At 47.3% G+C, this 18,498-nt stretch overlaps 1 protein-coding gene across 7 annotated transcripts in view; it reads right to left on the minus strand.

Moving 5' to 3' along the window:
- SZT2 (SZT2 subunit of KICSTOR complex) overlaps positions 1-18,498 on the minus strand; it is a 1,033,029-nt gene that overhangs the window by 347,415 nt on the left and 667,116 nt on the right. For all 7 annotated transcript variants that reach the window (XM_086953216.1, XM_086953214.1, XM_086953218.1 and 4 more), the window contains 2 exons: positions 18,177-18,295; positions 16,761-16,925 (listed from right to left, as the gene is read on the minus strand). In XM_086953216.1, coding sequence (XP_086809342.1) covers positions 16,761-16,925; positions 18,177-18,295 — 284 coding nt within the window. The remainder of the gene's footprint in view (positions 1-16,760; positions 16,926-18,176; positions 18,296-18,498) is intronic.

The raw sequence follows: 18,498 nt of genomic DNA on the forward strand, positions 1-18,498 counted from the left end.
AACGGTGATGGATCAAGCCCTGATCTTTGGACTGGGTAAGAGTGGTCTGTTTAACTCAGACACTCTGTTCATCACCACCCCCTTTTCTAAATCATTGAGATTAAGATCGGCCACACCTCAGTGGGAAAGGATAAGGAAGAGCGAGAGCTCTCTTCTAAAGGTGGTAACGACCAAACAAAAACCCAAAAAAGGAATAAGCACCAAGAGTAAGGAGCATTTTCCCTCAGGCATATTGGTACCGAAGTACAGACACCCGCTGTAACCAAACTCCAAAGAAGAATAGTCTTGGATCCAATTAAACAAAAGGCTGTTTGGCCCCACTGGAACGTTGGTGAATGACCACTAGAAGGTGCAGAGGAGTCTGCAATGTGTACAATAGAGGACTGAGAAACCAGACCGACTAACCAGAGGATGGCATCTATCTTAGATGAAAGAACGTGGTCACTAGAGGAGCCAAAGCAAACGGCTAGGTGGAAAGAAGAAACTAAGATATGAAGAAAAAGTGTACATGGAATCTGTCCAAGCACAACAAAATGAATTAAATCTCCACCGCCAGATGGGAAAGAGATCCATCAATTGCACAGGACACTGCTTTAGAGCTATAGCGCCTGGCCCAAAGAGGAGGCAATCCCGGCAAGGAAACACAGAGTCGGGGAAAAAAGGGGACGAAATCCCACACAAAATTACCTGACAACAGTCAGGAATGAGTATGTGAACCCCAAGTACGCTAAGAATGAGTACGAAAGAAAACATGAGGCTCCTGCCCTGATAAAAGCAACAGAAGACGGGCCACAGACACAAACCCTCTTAACCCAAGCAGGGTAAGGTCCTAGAAAAATGAGGCAGACATCAAACTAAGAAGGAGTTGTAACATGGGGAACGCTTCATTCTGTGTCCTTCTCTCCCTCCAGTTTCTCCCTTTCCCCACACTTTTTTTTTTTTTTACATAACAAACAAACAAACGAAAAAGAAAACATATCCATAGGCATAAATGGACATATGAAAAACTGGACACTGTCTTAGCAATACAGGTGATGCATGCCAAAGTCTGAAAAAATACGGCAATGCTCGAGGCACACCGATTATGCCCAGAGTACCATAGAAAGTGAAAACAGAGCACAAGACAACATTGCTTGCTAGAAGAATCTCACCAGGCACATACTTCCTAAGGGAAAACATGAGTGGGCTTGTCCAAAAGCGCGTACCAATAACTAGACCTGGATAACAAGAAGGTATGACAGAGAATTCTAGAATCAGCTAATGAAATATACAGAAGAAAAACTCCTGCAAGACAGATGAGGGAAGCAAACCCCATTGGACGGGCAACCATAGAATATAATATACATATACAACATAGGTACATAAAAGGACCGCTAGATATCTGTGAGACAAGAAGACCAGATCACACAACAACTGTGAGGGAAGGATAGCAGATCACGCAACAGAAGTGGGATGGGGCAGAAGAAAAACAGGAAAACCTATGTCGTTCTACAATCGAATGTCAACCAGACCGACCCTGCTGAGAGTCCGCAGCGGTGAGGACGGTCAATACCTGGGGTCTGCCGTATATTCCCCAACATCAGAGGAATTTAAGGCCCTGCCTTGTGAGGCCTGTACCACCAAAGGCCCAAGGGGGCACTCTCGAATCCCAAACTTAGGGACAGCAAGTCTCCATGAAACTCGCCAATCCTGCCTCTAAGCAGGAGAGGTGGCATAGCGCAACACAGGGGTCACGACCAAATCCACACGAGGGAAAAAGTAAATGCAAAAAAAACATGTTGCCATTGTAACAATTGAAGGATAGAAGGAGACAACTCCAAGGGAGTGTGGAGCAAAAACTGAGTACCATTGATATGTGATAGAACCCCCAAGGGAAGATAAAGAGGCTGCCAAAGGAACTGAACAAGGAAACAAGGTTTCCAACACAATAACAGGATTACAAGTGCAGTCCAGGAACAGAAGAAAAGTCAAAAAGCCCTAGTGGTCAATATCACATATATCACATAACACCTAAGGGAATCGCGTGATAAGGGATTCACATTACAGTCGCATCCAGCGAACCCCACCAGCCAGTAGACTAAGACCCTCTGCAGGGTCTCAAGACAGAAGGCTAGCCAGTAGCACCAGAGACCAGGGTAAATTAACCCCATCAAATGGCATGTCAAACAACACTGTCTGGATAGCTTCTAAAAATACAGATGCCCGTAGCCAGGCGTGCCAGTGTAATGCCACAGCCAACGTCATTGCTCGACCAATGGAATTGGTGGAGTCTATTCTACATCTGAGGAACAGTTTGACTGCCTCATGACCATCGAAAATCAACTGGGTCAACTCGTCCTTGCTAGCCTCTAGGAACAAAAGTACAAACTGTGCCAAGGAGTCCCACAAGGCAGGGAGAAAGCATCAGAGGAAGTAGATCATGTTGGTAGAGCACAATGCTGCACTAGAGGAGGAAAGAAACATGCATTTCCCACAAGAATCTTTCTACTTGGACTTTGTCAAGGGGGGAATAGGGAAGGTTATCCATCTCCGGGGACGCCGTAATGGCCTGGAACATGAAGTTGCCGTGGGTTGGCTGTCGGAAAAGGCAAGCAGGGTCCGCTGGCGCAGGGCGGTATTTGTGGGCAAAAGCACGATCCACTGGTACACCTGACTCAGGTTTTGCCTATTGGCTGCACTAAGGGGGCAATACCCTCACGTTCTTCCCCCAACTGGTCCTGCAAAACCTCCACAGAAACCATTGGCGCAGAAAACGGCTCCATAATCCGAGTCAGATAGCACCAACCGGGCGACGTACAGATGTCCGCCTGGGAAGGGGGAAAAGGAGTTAATCGACGTCAGGGCTGATGCATGGAGCTGAGATGAAGCTGACCCTATGAATCGCACAGCTGTGTCGTGCACGGACTCTGGCTCAGAGTCTTCCAGCACTGTGTAAATAGGCACCAGTGGGGCAACTGACGTTGTGTTGGAGTAACTAACGTCACTAGTGGAGGTCCCGAAGGACCGTGCACCGACACTTCAGTCTCCGAGACTGGAACTGCCACAAAGGGTGAAGAAGTTGGCGATGATACAGTTAATACACCTACAATCTTCTTGGGGGGCCGCATGCGTTACAGAAGGAGATTAGTGCACAAATACAAGATGGAAAGCCTTGTAGTACTCCAGCAGCTGGTTCTAGGTCTCCCCAGCTCCAGGAAAAGGTGGGAGGAGCGGGAGCAATGCCAGAGCGGAAGTAGAAGAGTCTCCAAGATACACCTCGCGAGTTGAAGGAGCCACAGAATTTCCATCTCTTACGACGCCGCTTACCATGAGAGGTAGCCTGAGATTGGGACCGCTAATGTGGACTACGGGGAGGAGAGCGGCAGTCACTGGAACAGCCCCTGGATCGGGTGGATGACCAACGCCACAAGGACCTGGACGTCCGTGCCATCAGAAGTTTCATGCGCCACTCCCGCAGCGCCTTCGGTTTCAACCGCTGGCAGGCATCACAATCGTCGGCGTTGTGATGGTTGCCCAAGCACCACATACAGATAGAATGTGAGTATGTACTAGACATTTGGTGAGCACTTGACCCACAGAACTTAAAACCAGAGGGCATAGGAATTTAGCACATTGTTTACGACAAGAAAAGCTTGTCACAGAAGGCTGAAAATAGCTACAGATACGGTACTTGGGATCAGCGTGCAGTGCGGAAAAAGAAGAAACTGACATCAGCGCGCCTGATGGGACTTATATGGCTCCATTGACGTCATGTTCGGAACAGACGTCGTGCTGAGCGATGTAGCACCACCCCCGGGCACACAGTGTTACTGCTGAGAACATTTTTCTGGATCCATTTTGATACCTGGGAAGAATTCACAAGTTAATGAATCTGCGGCTAGATGTCTCTATCTGATATTGAACTTACGGAAAGGAGGCTTTCACAGGGGGGGGGTTATGGAGAACCACCCACAAGTCTAGCTAGTCTAGTTCCATTTACCTCTACCCAGTTAAAGATCCATGCAGCTCCTGTAGCCACTATTGAATCTGATCCTCTGCACCATTAGGCTCACCCTAATTGCTGCTCTGGCACAGGGGATTCACCCCAACTCGTGCCTATAGTAAAACGGATTGTATCCAACAACAGTGTTGTTTTGACGTCCACTCTGACTGCCAAATCCAAGGCAAAAATCGTAAAACTGCCTGATCAAAGGGAGGGCAAAGACCAGTTACATCAAAACTGGACTAGTTAGATGAGTTTGTAGGTACTGTAATGGACCCACTTCAGGGGTAAAAAATCAACAACGTACGAGCTCATGGACAAAATAACAGTCCTTGAATCTCAAGCAAACCCAGACCCAGAACCCCCCACCCTGAAGCTACACACCCACATATAGACCAGCCCGCTTTAGTTGGTTTCTCCAGAACTGAACAATCCCAGATTTATGGAAGTAATGTAGGAGCATCCCAGGGCTTGGGGAAAACAGATAAATACCTCATTAGCCATTAAGTCACTTGAATCAGTGGAAGGGAGATGTAAGGTGACCTCCGGGGGACATGAGCTAAGCAGATATTTCCGGGGGAATTACAGAAAACTAAGGGTACTCTCCTGGAACGTCACTGTTCTGGGCCCCAAATTGGGGGATCCTGATTGGGGCAACTATATCAATACTTTTGATATCTGCCTCTTTCAAGAAACTTGGCAAAGTCATGAAATTAGTAACCTAACTTTGACACTTATCGTGTTAACGCCAGGTCCTAGGTGAGAAGGCCCTTCTGGAGACCTAATGACTTGGGTTAGGGCTCATGAGGGGTGTGTGGTGCAGGGGACTAAAACAGTGGAGGAAGACATTCTCTGTGTTACTATTAAAATATCTAACGGTTGTGGAGTAAATATTTATAACATATATAAGACCCTCTGTCAAGCACCAGTAATCTACCACCTTAAACATGTTAACTAGGCACATTGCAGGACATCAACAAACTACGTTAAAAATATCGAGGGGGTGATCTAAAGTATCAATTTAAAACTCTGAATTTAGTTAGTCTCCATTCTCCAGCGGAGGAGGATAGGATTTGGTCAATTCCTACTCTCACAATTCAGGAAGTGATCTCCCATGGTGTTACAACTAAATGATCTATCCTTGAATTGTATGATTCGCACCTGTAATGCGCAAACTGAAGCTGATAGAATAGGTACCCACACTTTTAATACAATAGGAAGTGCTAGTCTTATTGACTGTATATTTTTAGATGTTAAAATATGGCCGCCCCTAATTAGCTGTGTTAGCCAGGCATGATAGTGATCATAACACACTCGAGATGGATTTGAAGCTTCCAAACACCTAAAACAAGCAAGCTATCCCTCAGCCACTAGATGGGAGGTGTAAGCTCACCAATAACAAACGCAGAATCCACTGGCCCACAGTGGCCAGGTCGAGAGGGCTTTGAGATATATTTATGACAAGGTAGAAAAAGCTTTGGAGGTATTTAGTACTCTTAAGCTAGGACCCGATAAGGAAATAGCTTCATAAAGGTTGAAGTAGTACACAGTTCACTTTTTTACAGACCAAAGGTGGACTTTTTTAGAGAAGATAGTAGCCAAGGAGTAGTGTACCATCCTGGTTCAACAAAAAATGCAGTTTGGCCAAAAGCACTCAGATTACTGCCATCAAGAGCTGTAAGAGGGAAGATGTCCAGGAAAAGAGAGCCAAAATTAAAACTGTAAGGCACTGGCCAAAAAATAATGGGACAGCCAGGACTCGGGTCTTCTTTTAGCAGCCTCAACGGAAAATAATCATCCCATATTCTGGAATCTAATTGCCACTGGGCATAGGGAAGAAAGATCCAAAATCGACAACAATGTAGTAGCTGAGGCCTGGATAGCCCACTTCACTAACCTATACAAAAACCAGAGCCAGGCATATCCCCCGAATCTACAGTCATTTTCCTGTGTGCTAAAATTTGATCAGCAAGCTGTGGAAGTGACCGGTACTTGTAACAGCGTCCTTAGAATGCTGAGGAAAATTCTTCCCCTCCTCCCCATGGGGGCTAGGAGAATTATGGTCCAGGCCCTGGTCCAGGCCCTGGTCTTCTTGCGCCTGGACTATGTTAAGTCATTGTACCTGTGCGCGCAGAAATCTACCATAAGGATAGCTTCCTGTGGGGCGGCGGGACAGTTCGGGTGGCTCTGGCGACCTGTGTTCAATCCACCTACTGTGGGGGAATCGCGGCTGCGGACGTGCAGTCCTATTACTGGGAGTCCCAGCTACTGGTCATCAATGACTGGTGGTACAACCCACAAAAGGACCCGGCCTACGCAGTAGAGCGACTCTTTCTAGAGGAATATCCACTGCTGGTTCTACTGTATAGCAATGCTACCCTGGAGGCCCTCCCCCCGGCCTGTCTCACGGTAATTCAGATATGGTGAAGTGTCTCTGGGTCTATGGGTTGGTGGGGCATGCTAACGTGCGAGAACTCCCCTCTGGCAGGGCACATGCCTCCGATCTGTCGCGGCTTTGCCGGGATTCCGTTGCTGAGAAACAAAGGGATCTCGACGCTGGGTGATGTGATGCGCGGTCCCACACTTAAATCCTTCCACAGGCTGCAGGAGGAGTTTGATCTACACAAGGCCCAAATCCATAAATACCTTCAGCTCCTCCACGCTCTGTCTCCCCTGATTAAGAACCTTATGACACTACCAGAATTCCACCCACTGGAGGGTAGGCTGCACATTCTAAGTCTAACCTACACCGGACGAGGGCAGCGTGGAAGGCAGATGTACCAACACTCTCAGATGATGACTGGGCAGAGGCCCTTGCCAGCCTTAGGAGCTCAGCGGTGCCCTCTAGATATCGGCTGATCCAGTTTAAACACCTTCATCGGGTGTACTACACCCGCTCCCTGTGGAAAATGGGAGCTTTCCCATCCCCCCCACCTCATCGGTCAGTCGGAAGACGGATCCTTTTTACACACGCAGAGCTCTTTTGACATCTACGGTGTGTAGGGCTCTTTCAGCTACTGACTGTGGATTTTGGAAGAACACTGGCAGTTCTATAGATTGGTTGATGTGGAAATTGGATATGACTTTTGGCATAAACTTAGGGTTTGTCCTAAGGACAACCCTGTTTACGTGTATTTGCATAAAGGGTTCTCGAATAGTTAGTGCTTGTAGCTCGCTAATTCTTCTAAGTGAGGTAATAGCAATAAGGAAAGCCACCTTCCATGTGAGAAATTGCAGTTCACATGAATGTAGGGGTTTAAAAGGAGGTCCAATAAGTCTGGTGAGTACAATGTTTAGATTCCAGACTGGTGAAGGTGGGTTTTTTGGAGGAATTACTCTTTTGAGGCCCTCCATGAACGCTTTTATTGCTGGTACTTTAAACAGTGAAAGGTGTTGTCTGTTTTGGAGGTATGCTGCTATAGCAGCTAAGTGTAGTCTTATAGAAGAATAAGCTAGGTTGCACCTAACTGCATAACATGCCCTAGTAGTTGGCCTTCTTGCCTCCTTAATGATGTTCATGAAGTCTGGAGGCAAGTTAAGGTATCCGAACTCTAAGACTTCAGGAGCCAGATCGCTAGGTTCAACTGACTGGGATCTGGGTGTTTGATTTCTCCATGGCTCTGAGTCAGAAGACTGGGTGTGAGTTTTAGTCTTTGATGAGGCACTACTGAGAGTTCTAGGAACGTTGTGTACCATGGCTGCCTTGCCCATGTTGGAGCAACTAGGATCATTGTGACTGACTGTTGCCGGAGTTTGCGTGCCACTAGTGGAATTAGTGGAGCTGGGGAAAAAGCGTACGCAAATCTGCCCGACCAGTTCATCCATATCGCATTGCCCTGTGACAATGGATGTGGGAACCTGGCGGCAAAGTACTGGCATTTTGAGTTTTCTTTTGTGGCAAACAGGTCTAATTCTGGGTGCCCCCATTTTTGAAAGAATGGTTGGAGGACTTGAGGGTGAATCTCCCATTCGTGTAGTTGCTGGCTTTGTCTGCTGAGCAGATCCGCTATCTGATTGTCCTTCCCTGGGAGGGGTTCTGCCAGGAGAAAGATGTTTTTTGGAATTGCCCACTTCCATATGCTTTGCGCTAAGTGAGACAGTTGTAGAGAGTGCGTTCCTCCCTGTTTCTGTATGTAGTACATGGCTGTCATGTTGTCCGTCCGGATCAACACAGTCTTGTTGTACAGGTGTTTCTGGAATGCTTTTAGAGCTAGAAATATTGCTAGCAACTCCAAATGGCTGATATGCAATTTTTTCTGCTGGGTTGTCCAAAGCCCTTGCACTGTGTATTGTAGTACGTGTGCTCCCCAACCTAACAGTGATGGGTCTGCTGTTATCACTATTTGTGGAACCTGCTCTTGGAACAGTCGTCCTTTGGAAAGGTTTTGTGGGTTCCACCACTGCAGAGAGTTGTATGCACAACTGTTTACCAACACTAGGTCCTTTAATAGTCCTTGAGCTTGGTTCCACTGTTTTGCTAGGCATTCCTGCAGTAGATGCATGTGAAGTCGGGCATGAGGGACAATGAAAATGCAGGAGGCCATCATGCCTATGAGCTGCATGAACACTTGAGCTGACAGGGAGTGTTGTGGTTGGAATTTGCGAATGAGCATTTGCATACTGGCTATCCTCGCTGCGTTTGGATATGCCTTTGCCAGCGAGGTGTTTATAGTAGCTCCCAGATATTGCTGTATGTGGGATGGCTGTAGGTTGGATTTTGGGTAGTTTATTGAAAAGCCTAAGCTGTGTAGCAGCTGAAGTGTTTGAGACATATGGCTCTTGCACTGTTCGTACGATTTTGCTTGTATCAGCCAATCGTCCAGGTATGGATAAACGGGAATGTGTTGTCTCCTTAGATGTGCAGCTACTGTCGCTAGACATTTTGTGAACACTCTTGGAGCTGTGGTCACCCCAAAGGGGAGAACTTTGAATTGATAGTGCTGGTTTTGGATTGTGAACCTGAGATACTTCCTGTGAGAAGGATGTATAGGTATGTGGAAGTATGCATCTTTGAGGTCTAAGGTTGCTAGGAAGTCTCCTTGCCTTAGCAATGGGAGGACTTGCTGTAGAGTGATTATGCGGAAGTGCTCCGAAAGTATATACTGGTTTAGGGGTCTGAGGTCCAGTATTGGTCTGAGGGACCCGTACTTCTTGGGAATGAGGAAGTATAGTGAGTATACTCCTGTTCCTTGGTGCTGGAAAGGGACTGGCTCTATGGCCCCCTTTTCCAGCATACTTTCCACCTCTTGTTGTAACAGGGCGATGTGTTCCGTGGACATTGGACGGTGTCTGTGTGGTATGTTGGGTGGAGTAGAAGTTAGTTCTAGACAGTAGCCATACTGGATAATTTGTCTTACCCACCTGTCTGTGGTGATGTTGTTCCAGACTGGTAGGAACTGTTGCATTCTTCCTCCGACCGGTGTTATGTGGTCTGGAGGTAGTGTATTGAAGTCACTGTTTTGTGGCAGTGGAGGCTCTGTTATTGCCTCCATGTCCTCTCCCCTTATTGCTATTTCCTCTGTATCCACCTCGATTGGGACCTTTATTGAAGGTGGACTGGGTATTGGCTTTATATGCTGAGGCACCTTGTGACGTGTTGCCTTGTGCAGCTCCTCTGTATGATGAGCGCCGAAAGGAGCTTTTATGCTGTTGGAACTGCAGCGCACCCATTGATTTTGCAGTCTCAGTGTCTTTTTTTCATTTTATCCAGATTATTATCTGCTGCTGGTCCAAAGAGGAAGTCTGGATTGACCGGCTGGTTTAGAGTAGTAGGTTGCACCTCGCTTTTAAAGCCTGAGATGCGTAGCCATGCGTGTCGTGTTAGCAAGACACTAGTGTTAACGGATCTTGCTGCGGTATCTGCTACTTTTAATGCACATTTAATGGAAGAATTTGTGATGCGCTTCCCCTCCTGAATCAGAGCATCAGCTTGTTCTTTGAATGGCTCAGGTAGATGTTGCAGTATGCTCTCTAGTCTATCGTAGTGTGCCCTATCGTTGCGAGCTAGTAGAGCCTGCTTGTTAGCTATTCTCCATGAATTGGCTGCTTGTGCGGCCACTCTTTTTCCCAAGGCTTCAAGGATTTTTGATTCTTTATTGGGAGGTGGTGCTTCTTCAGTTGTTTGGAAGTTAGCCCTTTTTCGTGCATTAGCTATAACTAGTGAATCAAGTGGTAGTTGACCTCTAATGTATGTGGGGTCCGTTTCCTTAAAGATATCAGTGGCGTGTTTTAGTACACCCTTTAACATAGGGACTTTTTTAACTGTTCTCTCAGAAGAGGCAAATGTGTCAAAGAGGAAATCCTCCTCTATTGGGTCACTATGCATATCAACATTGCAGTATAGTGCGGCCCTGTCCACTAGTAGGTTAAATGCTACTGTATCATCTGTGGGTGATGGTTTAACTGGGTAGGAGGAGGTGTCAGGGATGGGATGTGTATCATATGGTTCTTGTTGATTGTCCCATGTGTAATCCTGTGTCTCTGGGTCCTGTGGATAGTTATAATCCTGCTCAGGATCCTCTTCTGCATAATCTACATTATACTCAGACTGTGTAGGAGAGTAAGGGACATAAGGCGTGGTAGGCATAGTAGGAGAGACAGGTTCGAAAGGTCTAAGTGGAGAAGTGGCAGAGTCTTTCTTTTTCTTCAGAGGAATTGGCGAAGGTTTTTTTTAACAACTCTTTTTATTGAGAAATCGCATGGAAGACACAGCACTCCGTACCCCGGAGGAGCTGTAACAAGTGCAGTACATCATAATCAGCGATTCATTTAACGTTTAGAAAACTTTCCCTCCAACCCCCGCCCCTTCCCCCAACCTCCCTAATCTCTCCCTCCCCCTCCCACGCCTTGCACAACGTCTCTCCGATACTGCATAGGTGAGTCTTATGTAAAACAGCGGATACATCTTTGCCTCCATGTGCCCATCACACCTGCCCCTCCACGTCTCCCGTTGGTGCTGGAGGCTCCAGCCACAGGCCCCTGTAATCCGCCCACCTTTTCCATATTTTATAGTGTTTTTTGGGACAGCCCCTGGCTTCGAACACTGGTCGTTCCAGTCCCATGCAAAAGTCAAGTCCTTTTTTCCACCCAACCACCGTGGGAGCTCTGGGGTCTTTCCAGGCCTGAGCCACATCTCTCTTTGCTACTGTGAGGCCCAGTAGGAGCAGGTGCCTTTTGTAGACGTTACCTCCCAACTCTTCCAGAACGTGAAGTAGGCCCAATTTTGGGGTACGAGGGAGGTCCCACCCCAGCACCTCCGACAGACAGCCCCACACACCAGTCCAAAATCTCACCAGGCCACTGCAGCCCCACACTGGGTGTAGGAGGTCGCCCATTTCGTGGCCACATCGCAAACACACTGGGGACTCAATCAGGCCAGCCTTCCACAATCTCTCTCTCGTATAGTAGGCACAGTGCAAGTACTTAAACTGTATTAGGCGCAGGCGCACGGCAATAGCCGCTCCCCTGGGGGATTCAAGAGCTTCTCGTCAATCCTCTAAGTCTCTTCTTTTTACGGTAAACTGTTACCTTGCCAGTCTCAGGGTCTATGTATAGTTTTGATTGTTCCTCTTCTATAAGATCAGGGTGAAAGAGTTCTTCTTCCACTGTCCTTGGTTTTGGAGTCCTTGGGTTTTGTCTTTTTTGGTTCGACGTTTGTTTTTGGATCGACAGGTTTTGTTGATTTGATAGGCCTAGGTGTCTTTTCAGCCTTCTTCAGTTCGAGGCTTGGTTTCGGATCGACCGGACTTGTAGGTCGGACCGGTTTTTTCGGAGTTTCGACCTTCTTTGGTTGTTTTTCCTTTGTCGAATCGATTGGTTTCTTCGGTTCAGCTGTGCTCGGGTCGATCGGCTTTGGCGCAACCTTCTTTGGTTGGACTGCTTTCGGTTCGTCGAATTTTGGTTTCGGTTCGACCGGCTTTTTCGGTGCGACGTTCGAGTCGACACCCCTTTTCGGGTCGACGACCTTTGGTTGTAAAGGCTTACGCGGTACGTCGAGCCTCGGCGGCCTTTGGGTCTGCGACTTTCGGTACGATGACCTTCGGTCCGACACCCTTCGGATCGACAACCTTTGGTTTTTTGAGAACGTGACTTGGGCCTGGAGTGTCAAAAGGCTTTTTCTTGGTCTTCGTAGCCGAGCTTGAATGCGGGGCTATTGAATCAGTGTCTTGATCTTGGCTAAGGCCTGTTGGCGATGCCTCGACCGGAGCCTTTGTTCTCGGTAGAGTGGGTTTCAGGGGCAGTGTACTCACGGTGTGCCCCTGCGGGATCGGTTATTCTTCCGAATCGTCCTCGACGGCCACGATCTCTAGATCCGAGTCTGCTACATAGACGAGCTCTTGGTCGTCGTCGAAAATGTTTTCCGGGTCTGGTGCTGGTCTCTGCATCTCTTGCCTAGCGGCCCGTCGATTCCCGATTGTCTTTTTGGAATGGAATTGGGCACAAGCCAGGCAATCTTCTTCTTTATGGTCCGGTGACAAGCACTTGCTGCATACTGGATGTCTGTCAGTATGCGGGTACTTGGAATGGCATTGTGGGCAGAATTTAAATGGACTCCGTTCCATCGACGATAGGCCCACGTGGCGTCGAAAGGCCCAACGGGCCGTGTAGAAGACCAGAGAGAAGAAGGAAGTTTATGCGAGGTAATAGGCACCGAGCGGAAACAATACCATCAATACCGAAGGCCTTTTGGCCTTTAAAAAAGTTTTGTTTCGAATCCGAACTTGGAGTGTAGGAAAAACATCCGAACCCAATGGCGGAAAAAAACAATCTGAAGATGGAGAGGATGCCTATGCGCACTGTAGTCCAAGGGAGTATCTTGTGATACTTCGAAGACTTTTCCTGGACAAAAAGGTGCAATCATCCGGACCCAACACTAGGCGTCTATCTATGCACAGATATGAATTTAGCAGCCCACATGCCTCGAACAAAAAATTATGACAATGCCTCCCTCAATAATAAATGGCGAAGACACTTCCTCATGCAAGATTTCCGAGCTTTTCAACAAGCCTTGCTGGTCATTCACCCTAACCGAAAGAATCCACACTATAGTAAATCCCTCCCTGTCATAGTTCCTGTCCAGCAGAACTCTAAGAATTTGGCCCTAAGTAGAGAGAATAATTGTTCGCATTTCTAAAAACTGTTGAAAACTCAATCATTCACCAAGGAACTTTTGCAGCCTCTGTCGCTACTGGTTCAGCTTCACAAAACTATGGGTTGAGCGGTGTAGCCTGTCATCCACATAATGGGAATATGGAGGAGAACAGAAAGAGTGACACTTCCATGCACGGAATTGTAATACCATTTTTAAAAGTAAAGGCACATTAGTCCAAATGACTGACTTCTCGGGAAAAAGGTGGTATCAGGGGCTGAATAGATAACGCCTCCAATTCACTGACGTAATATGTGGAAGGAGTGGTAATGACAAACTATCTTGAAGGTCAAAAGTCTCAAAGTGCAAATGTGCATACGTTCAAAGGGTGGACACACCCAAAAGTGAAGGACCAAATTGAGGCCCAAATAAAGCACATTAAGAGGAGCAGGGCAACGTTACAAAGCCTTTCTAAGAAACATATAAACCTGGGTGATTTTAACAAAGAGCGGTCATCAGGCAAATGAAAAAGGAAAATAGGGAAGATAAATAATCGTTAACTTTGTCCACAGCAAACCTTTTTCAGGTCCGACAGAAAAGCACACAAGACAGTTTTGTTGAAGAAAATCAAAGTGACTGTCCCTGATCCCATGATGAATTTAGACCAACAGCAGAGAAGGTGGCAGGGTGGCGAGCTTCCAAAATCATATCTACCACCACTGGAAGAAGGTTGACGTTGTTCAGCTGTAGAAAAGTAGGATCTGCTTTCATGATTACCCCTACTTTTTGGCTGGTGCCAGTATGTTTTGACTGTAGTCTGATGGGATCCTGCTAATCAGGACCACAGCATCTGTGCTTTCTCTCCCTAAATAGGCTCTGGTAAGTAATGTAATGTGGTACATCCACAATTGGCTACTAGTGTATCCTTATAAGTCTCTAGTAAATGGTACTGAGTTACCTAGGGCATCGGTTCACCAGGGGTCGCTGATGGACTGCAGCATGTATTGTGCCACCCATGGGCGACCACGTAAACTCAGACTACAGGCCTGCCATTCCAGCCTGTCTGAGTTGGTGCTTGCACCTTCCACGACATATATAAGATTGCTTATATCGGAGGTCGCTGCACTTAAAAACTATAAGTCACCCCTATCGTAGGCCCTTCAGTCCTGTAACACTTGTAACCTGCTTGGTTACAAGAATGATGGTGCCCCTGCATGAGCAGGACACCCCTACAAACCATACATAGAGTTGATTCTCCAGGCTTTACCAGTGCTGGAAGTATGATCCCATCTACTGGGTGGGTCCCCCTTCACTGCTGATACCAGTCGCTTAGGGTGTGCCAGCATGCTAGTGCTGCTGCAGACCACAGACATGATTTTACGTGCTGCTTCTGTGCCAAGCGCGAGCAGAGGAAGGTAGAACAATAGGTATCTTGTCACAGGGAGGTGAGACCACCTCCCAGTCAGGACTTCGTGTATTGAGTCGGAGTGGGGGCGCTTTCCAGTGCCACCAGACTGCATTGAAGGACTCATTTGGTGCCCTTGGTTCCCGTTCTGATGTAAACTGGACAAAGGACAGGGGAGTATCCTCCCCTCTGTCCAGCCCCTCCTCTAGGAGGAATGCATAAACCGTTCCAGTCCTTTCCTTGGGTATTTAAGGGCTCCCCTGTGGGTGGGTCCTCAGATTTATCATGGAACAAGACTCACCTCTGAAATCAAGACACTCTTCAATCGTCTGGACACTTGGACTTTGTTGGACTTCGACTGGAACCAGGAATGAATCAAGGAAGACTCCTGCTGCTCCTGGTCTTGGTGTTCTTAAAGTCTTCTGCCTCGTCTGTGTCTGTGCTACACCCAGGTTCTCCAGAAGACCTGTGGGCATCAAGGACACCCGAAGTATTCTCCCTTGGAGTGAAGACGTCCCTCCCCTGCATCTGCAGGCAGCCCAGCAAAGCTGACCGGTCTGCTGCTCCTGTCGTCCTACGGATTTCCTGAGGCCCAGCAACACAGGTGATGGTTCTGCACCTCTCCAGAGGCCTAACCTGTCTTCTCTACAATTTAGAGGGGAGTATTCTTCATCGGATCTGCTGGGACCAAACCCCTGAGCTTCACGTCAAGGCCAAGGCTTGTTGGCTCTGCACTGCAGTGATCTTCGGGCTACAAGAAGCTCCAGCCTCCAGCACTTCATCCCTCAAAGATCATTGTCCTTACTGCATTCCTTGCACCGGAGGGCTCCATCTTTGGTGAGTTGCCTGAGGTCCTCTTGCGACTCCTGTGCCTTTGGCCTGTGGGTTCTCTTGAGGGTCTTCCTTTGCTTCGGTAGGCTCCCCTACTTGCTCGGACTTGCTCTGACTCTCCTGCACTTGGCGAGTCCCTTGGACCATGCTGGTCCCAATGTTTACCTCTTTTCACTTTCCACTGCAGTTGTGGCTACCAAGGCTTGTTGGTGGTCCCGCCAGACACCGACCACCTAGACAACAACATCCGACATAGGATAGCTAGTGCACGGCTCCTGGTCTTCCTCAGCGTCGCCTGGTCCACACAGCTGCAGCGACAAGGACATTGTCTTCACTCCTGAACCTCTCAATATCAGTGATCATTGTGCTCACGTGCCTCCTGGTCACCTCCAAGTGGCATAGACACTGTTCCCTCTGCTTGCAGGTTCTACTCTTCAAAAATCCACCCTTGGATTCCACAGGACCTCTTCACAAACTTCTCAAAAGGCCTTTTATCCTAAGTCTTCTATAGTCATCTACGGCAGGTTACGACGTCACTTCACCACTATCCACCCGGCTACCCTGGTGCAGGTAACCTGGTTCCTGGTGCATCCACGAGAGGGGTGGCCCACCAACCTTCCGTCTTCCAAAGGGTTTCTCCGGGGTCCTCTGAGAGGGGTCCTTCTTCTTTAAAACTGCAACAGCGACATCTCCATTGACGTCTATTGGGCACGCGGCTGTGTTTTTACTCTGCACACTGCCTTCGTGGGCTTCCGAGATACTTACCTCAGGTGGGTTCTTATTTCCCCAGCTCCCCAGAGTCTTGTGATCTATCAGAAATCAGAGAGGACTATACCATGCCTTACTGAAGCTGAGGAGCTCGCCGAGACTCTTGAGCGGAAGAACATGCTTTTATCTTTTAATGACACACTTTCAAGCCAGGCTGGCATAGTGAGAGCGATGTGGACACTTTTGATGCCTTTCCAACTTCGCTCTCATCCTGAACGATATATAGACTGGCAGTCCAGCAATGATTGAGAAAGCTCATTCTGGTCCCAAGTCTGATGAAATCTCCAGGTTCTGTATTGATTCTAGATGCTGGAATCACACCATTAAAATGAAAGCCTTTCTACTGCCCACAGCAGATGAAATAGTCGACAAACTAAGACCCTAAGATCTCATCTCCAGCAAGGATCTCACAAAATAGTACTGCTTTACTTCAGGTTAACAGGGAAGCAGCGCAAGACTTTACCCAGAAGCAGTTTAATGAGAACACTGAGAACACAAAGAAGTACTGTGGTGAGATCCATGAGTAACATGGTGGTGGCAACGCTGAAGACGTACAAAGAAGGCTTACCCAGAGATAGTATGGTGAGCTCCACGAGAACTTACCCAGTGGCATGGTGGTGGCAACGCTGAGGAGATACAGCGAAGGCTTAGTCAGAAATAGTGTGGTAAGCACCATGAGAACTTACCCGGAAGTGATGTGCGACATTGCTGTCCGTATATTTTGGGGGGTGCAGGAATATCAGTAGATTCTGGCGCAGATAGTATGCAACGGCATGCAGCCAAGGCAGAAAGCACTGAGGAATAGAGAACTGGATGACTTCAGTGGGTGGCGTCCCAGGAGGCTGGATAAACTGAAAAACAACAGAAAGTAGTTCATATGAACTGAAAAAAGTAGGATAAACGAACTAGAAGTGAACCATGAGGCATCAGACTGCAGCAGGACGGTAAGGGAGGGGATAACGAAGTGTAATCTTCTCAGACCCCAATGCTAGAGAGGAATTTGGTCTGATCAGAGATAGGTGAACACAAGAGATAGAAAGGCATACAGAAGAGTCATAAACCAGCAGGGTGGGAAAAAAGAGGGAATGTAACTTTGCTGGGTCGGACCACAAAAAGTTTGTGAATTAGAATGGATATCGACCAGCGCGAAATCCATGATAATGTGTAGGGAGACCAGAATTAAGCCAGATCAGAAACCACCAGTCAGAAGATTTAAATTGGAACCAGGTGGGTCTGAAATGGAGGAGAAGACACAAGGTTAGCAGAACTAGACACCAGCAGCATGGGCAGTATTGAAGGAAATAAAGATGGGTAAAACACAAGTAGTGTAGGAGAGGAAAGGTAGAAAAGAATTCAGCAGATCCAGCACCTCTTGATTGGAGAGGCCAGTGGGAGTTTAAGTATCTATAATCAGGGGAAGAAGGAGTAAATGGAAGTTCATCAGAGTTGGACAAAAGCAGGCTGAAAAAAATGCAGATGTAAATTCAGTGAAGTTAAATACCAGAGGTTTGGGCTAGATTGGAGAGAGATTAGCATGGCTAAACAAAAAGCACAAGGGACAAATGGAAGCAAGTACAGCAAAGTCATGGGTAGAAGCGAATGTGGCTGGGTTAGATACCAAAGAAATAGAGTAAGTAAACAACAGATCAGCCATGTCATACATCAAAGGAACTGGAAAGAAAGAAGCGAGTTTGGTCAATCCAGATAGAAGTGAGAAGAGTCCGAAGTGAGTTAATCCGGATAAGCAACCAGGATTAGACAGGGAGAAGAGAGTTCATCAGAATCAGATAACACTAAGAATATGATATGCAGAAGTATCTTCAGACAGATACCAAGTGAATGAAAGAGTTGGAAGGGAGTTCAGCCTGACATGACACTAAGGGGACTGGTGTGGCAAAAGTAAGTTCTGCCAAAACACACTGGTTTTGGTGCAGCAATTCGGAGTTGGCAGGGCCAGACAAAAATAGGATGAGGAAAGCAGAAGCGAGGTCAGTTGTATCAGACACTACGATGTATACAAATATAGGATTTTTGTATCACACTTTCACACCTGCATGGAGTTATATGTCACACCTATGACTGCTTTGTTAGCATGCTCTTACCTCCACATCTGCTGGAGTCAGTTTGCAGTTACGAACAAGCATTACTGTAATGATATCCAAAGTGGCCTCATCGAGACGTCTTCTCAGGACTTTGACAAGTTCATCTGTTATCTCAGGACCTGAAGAAAGTGCAAACAAAAGAATCAGAAGTAAAATACAATCTCTTGAGGAAAAGTGTGCTAAGTAACTGCAATCAACAGAGTAGCAACACTTTGTCAGATACTCTGCTAAGCAAAGAAAGAAGGAACCAGACCAGGTCAACTGATACTGAGAGAAAGTCCAGAGAGCTATACATTGGCTCAGAACCCTAACATTGACCAGG

Source organism: Lissotriton vulgaris, chromosome 1_2, assembly GCF_964263255.1.
Source record: "Lissotriton vulgaris chromosome 1_2, aLisVul1.2, whole genome shotgun sequence".
NCBI lineage: Eukaryota > Metazoa > Chordata > Amphibia > Caudata > Salamandridae > Lissotriton > Lissotriton vulgaris.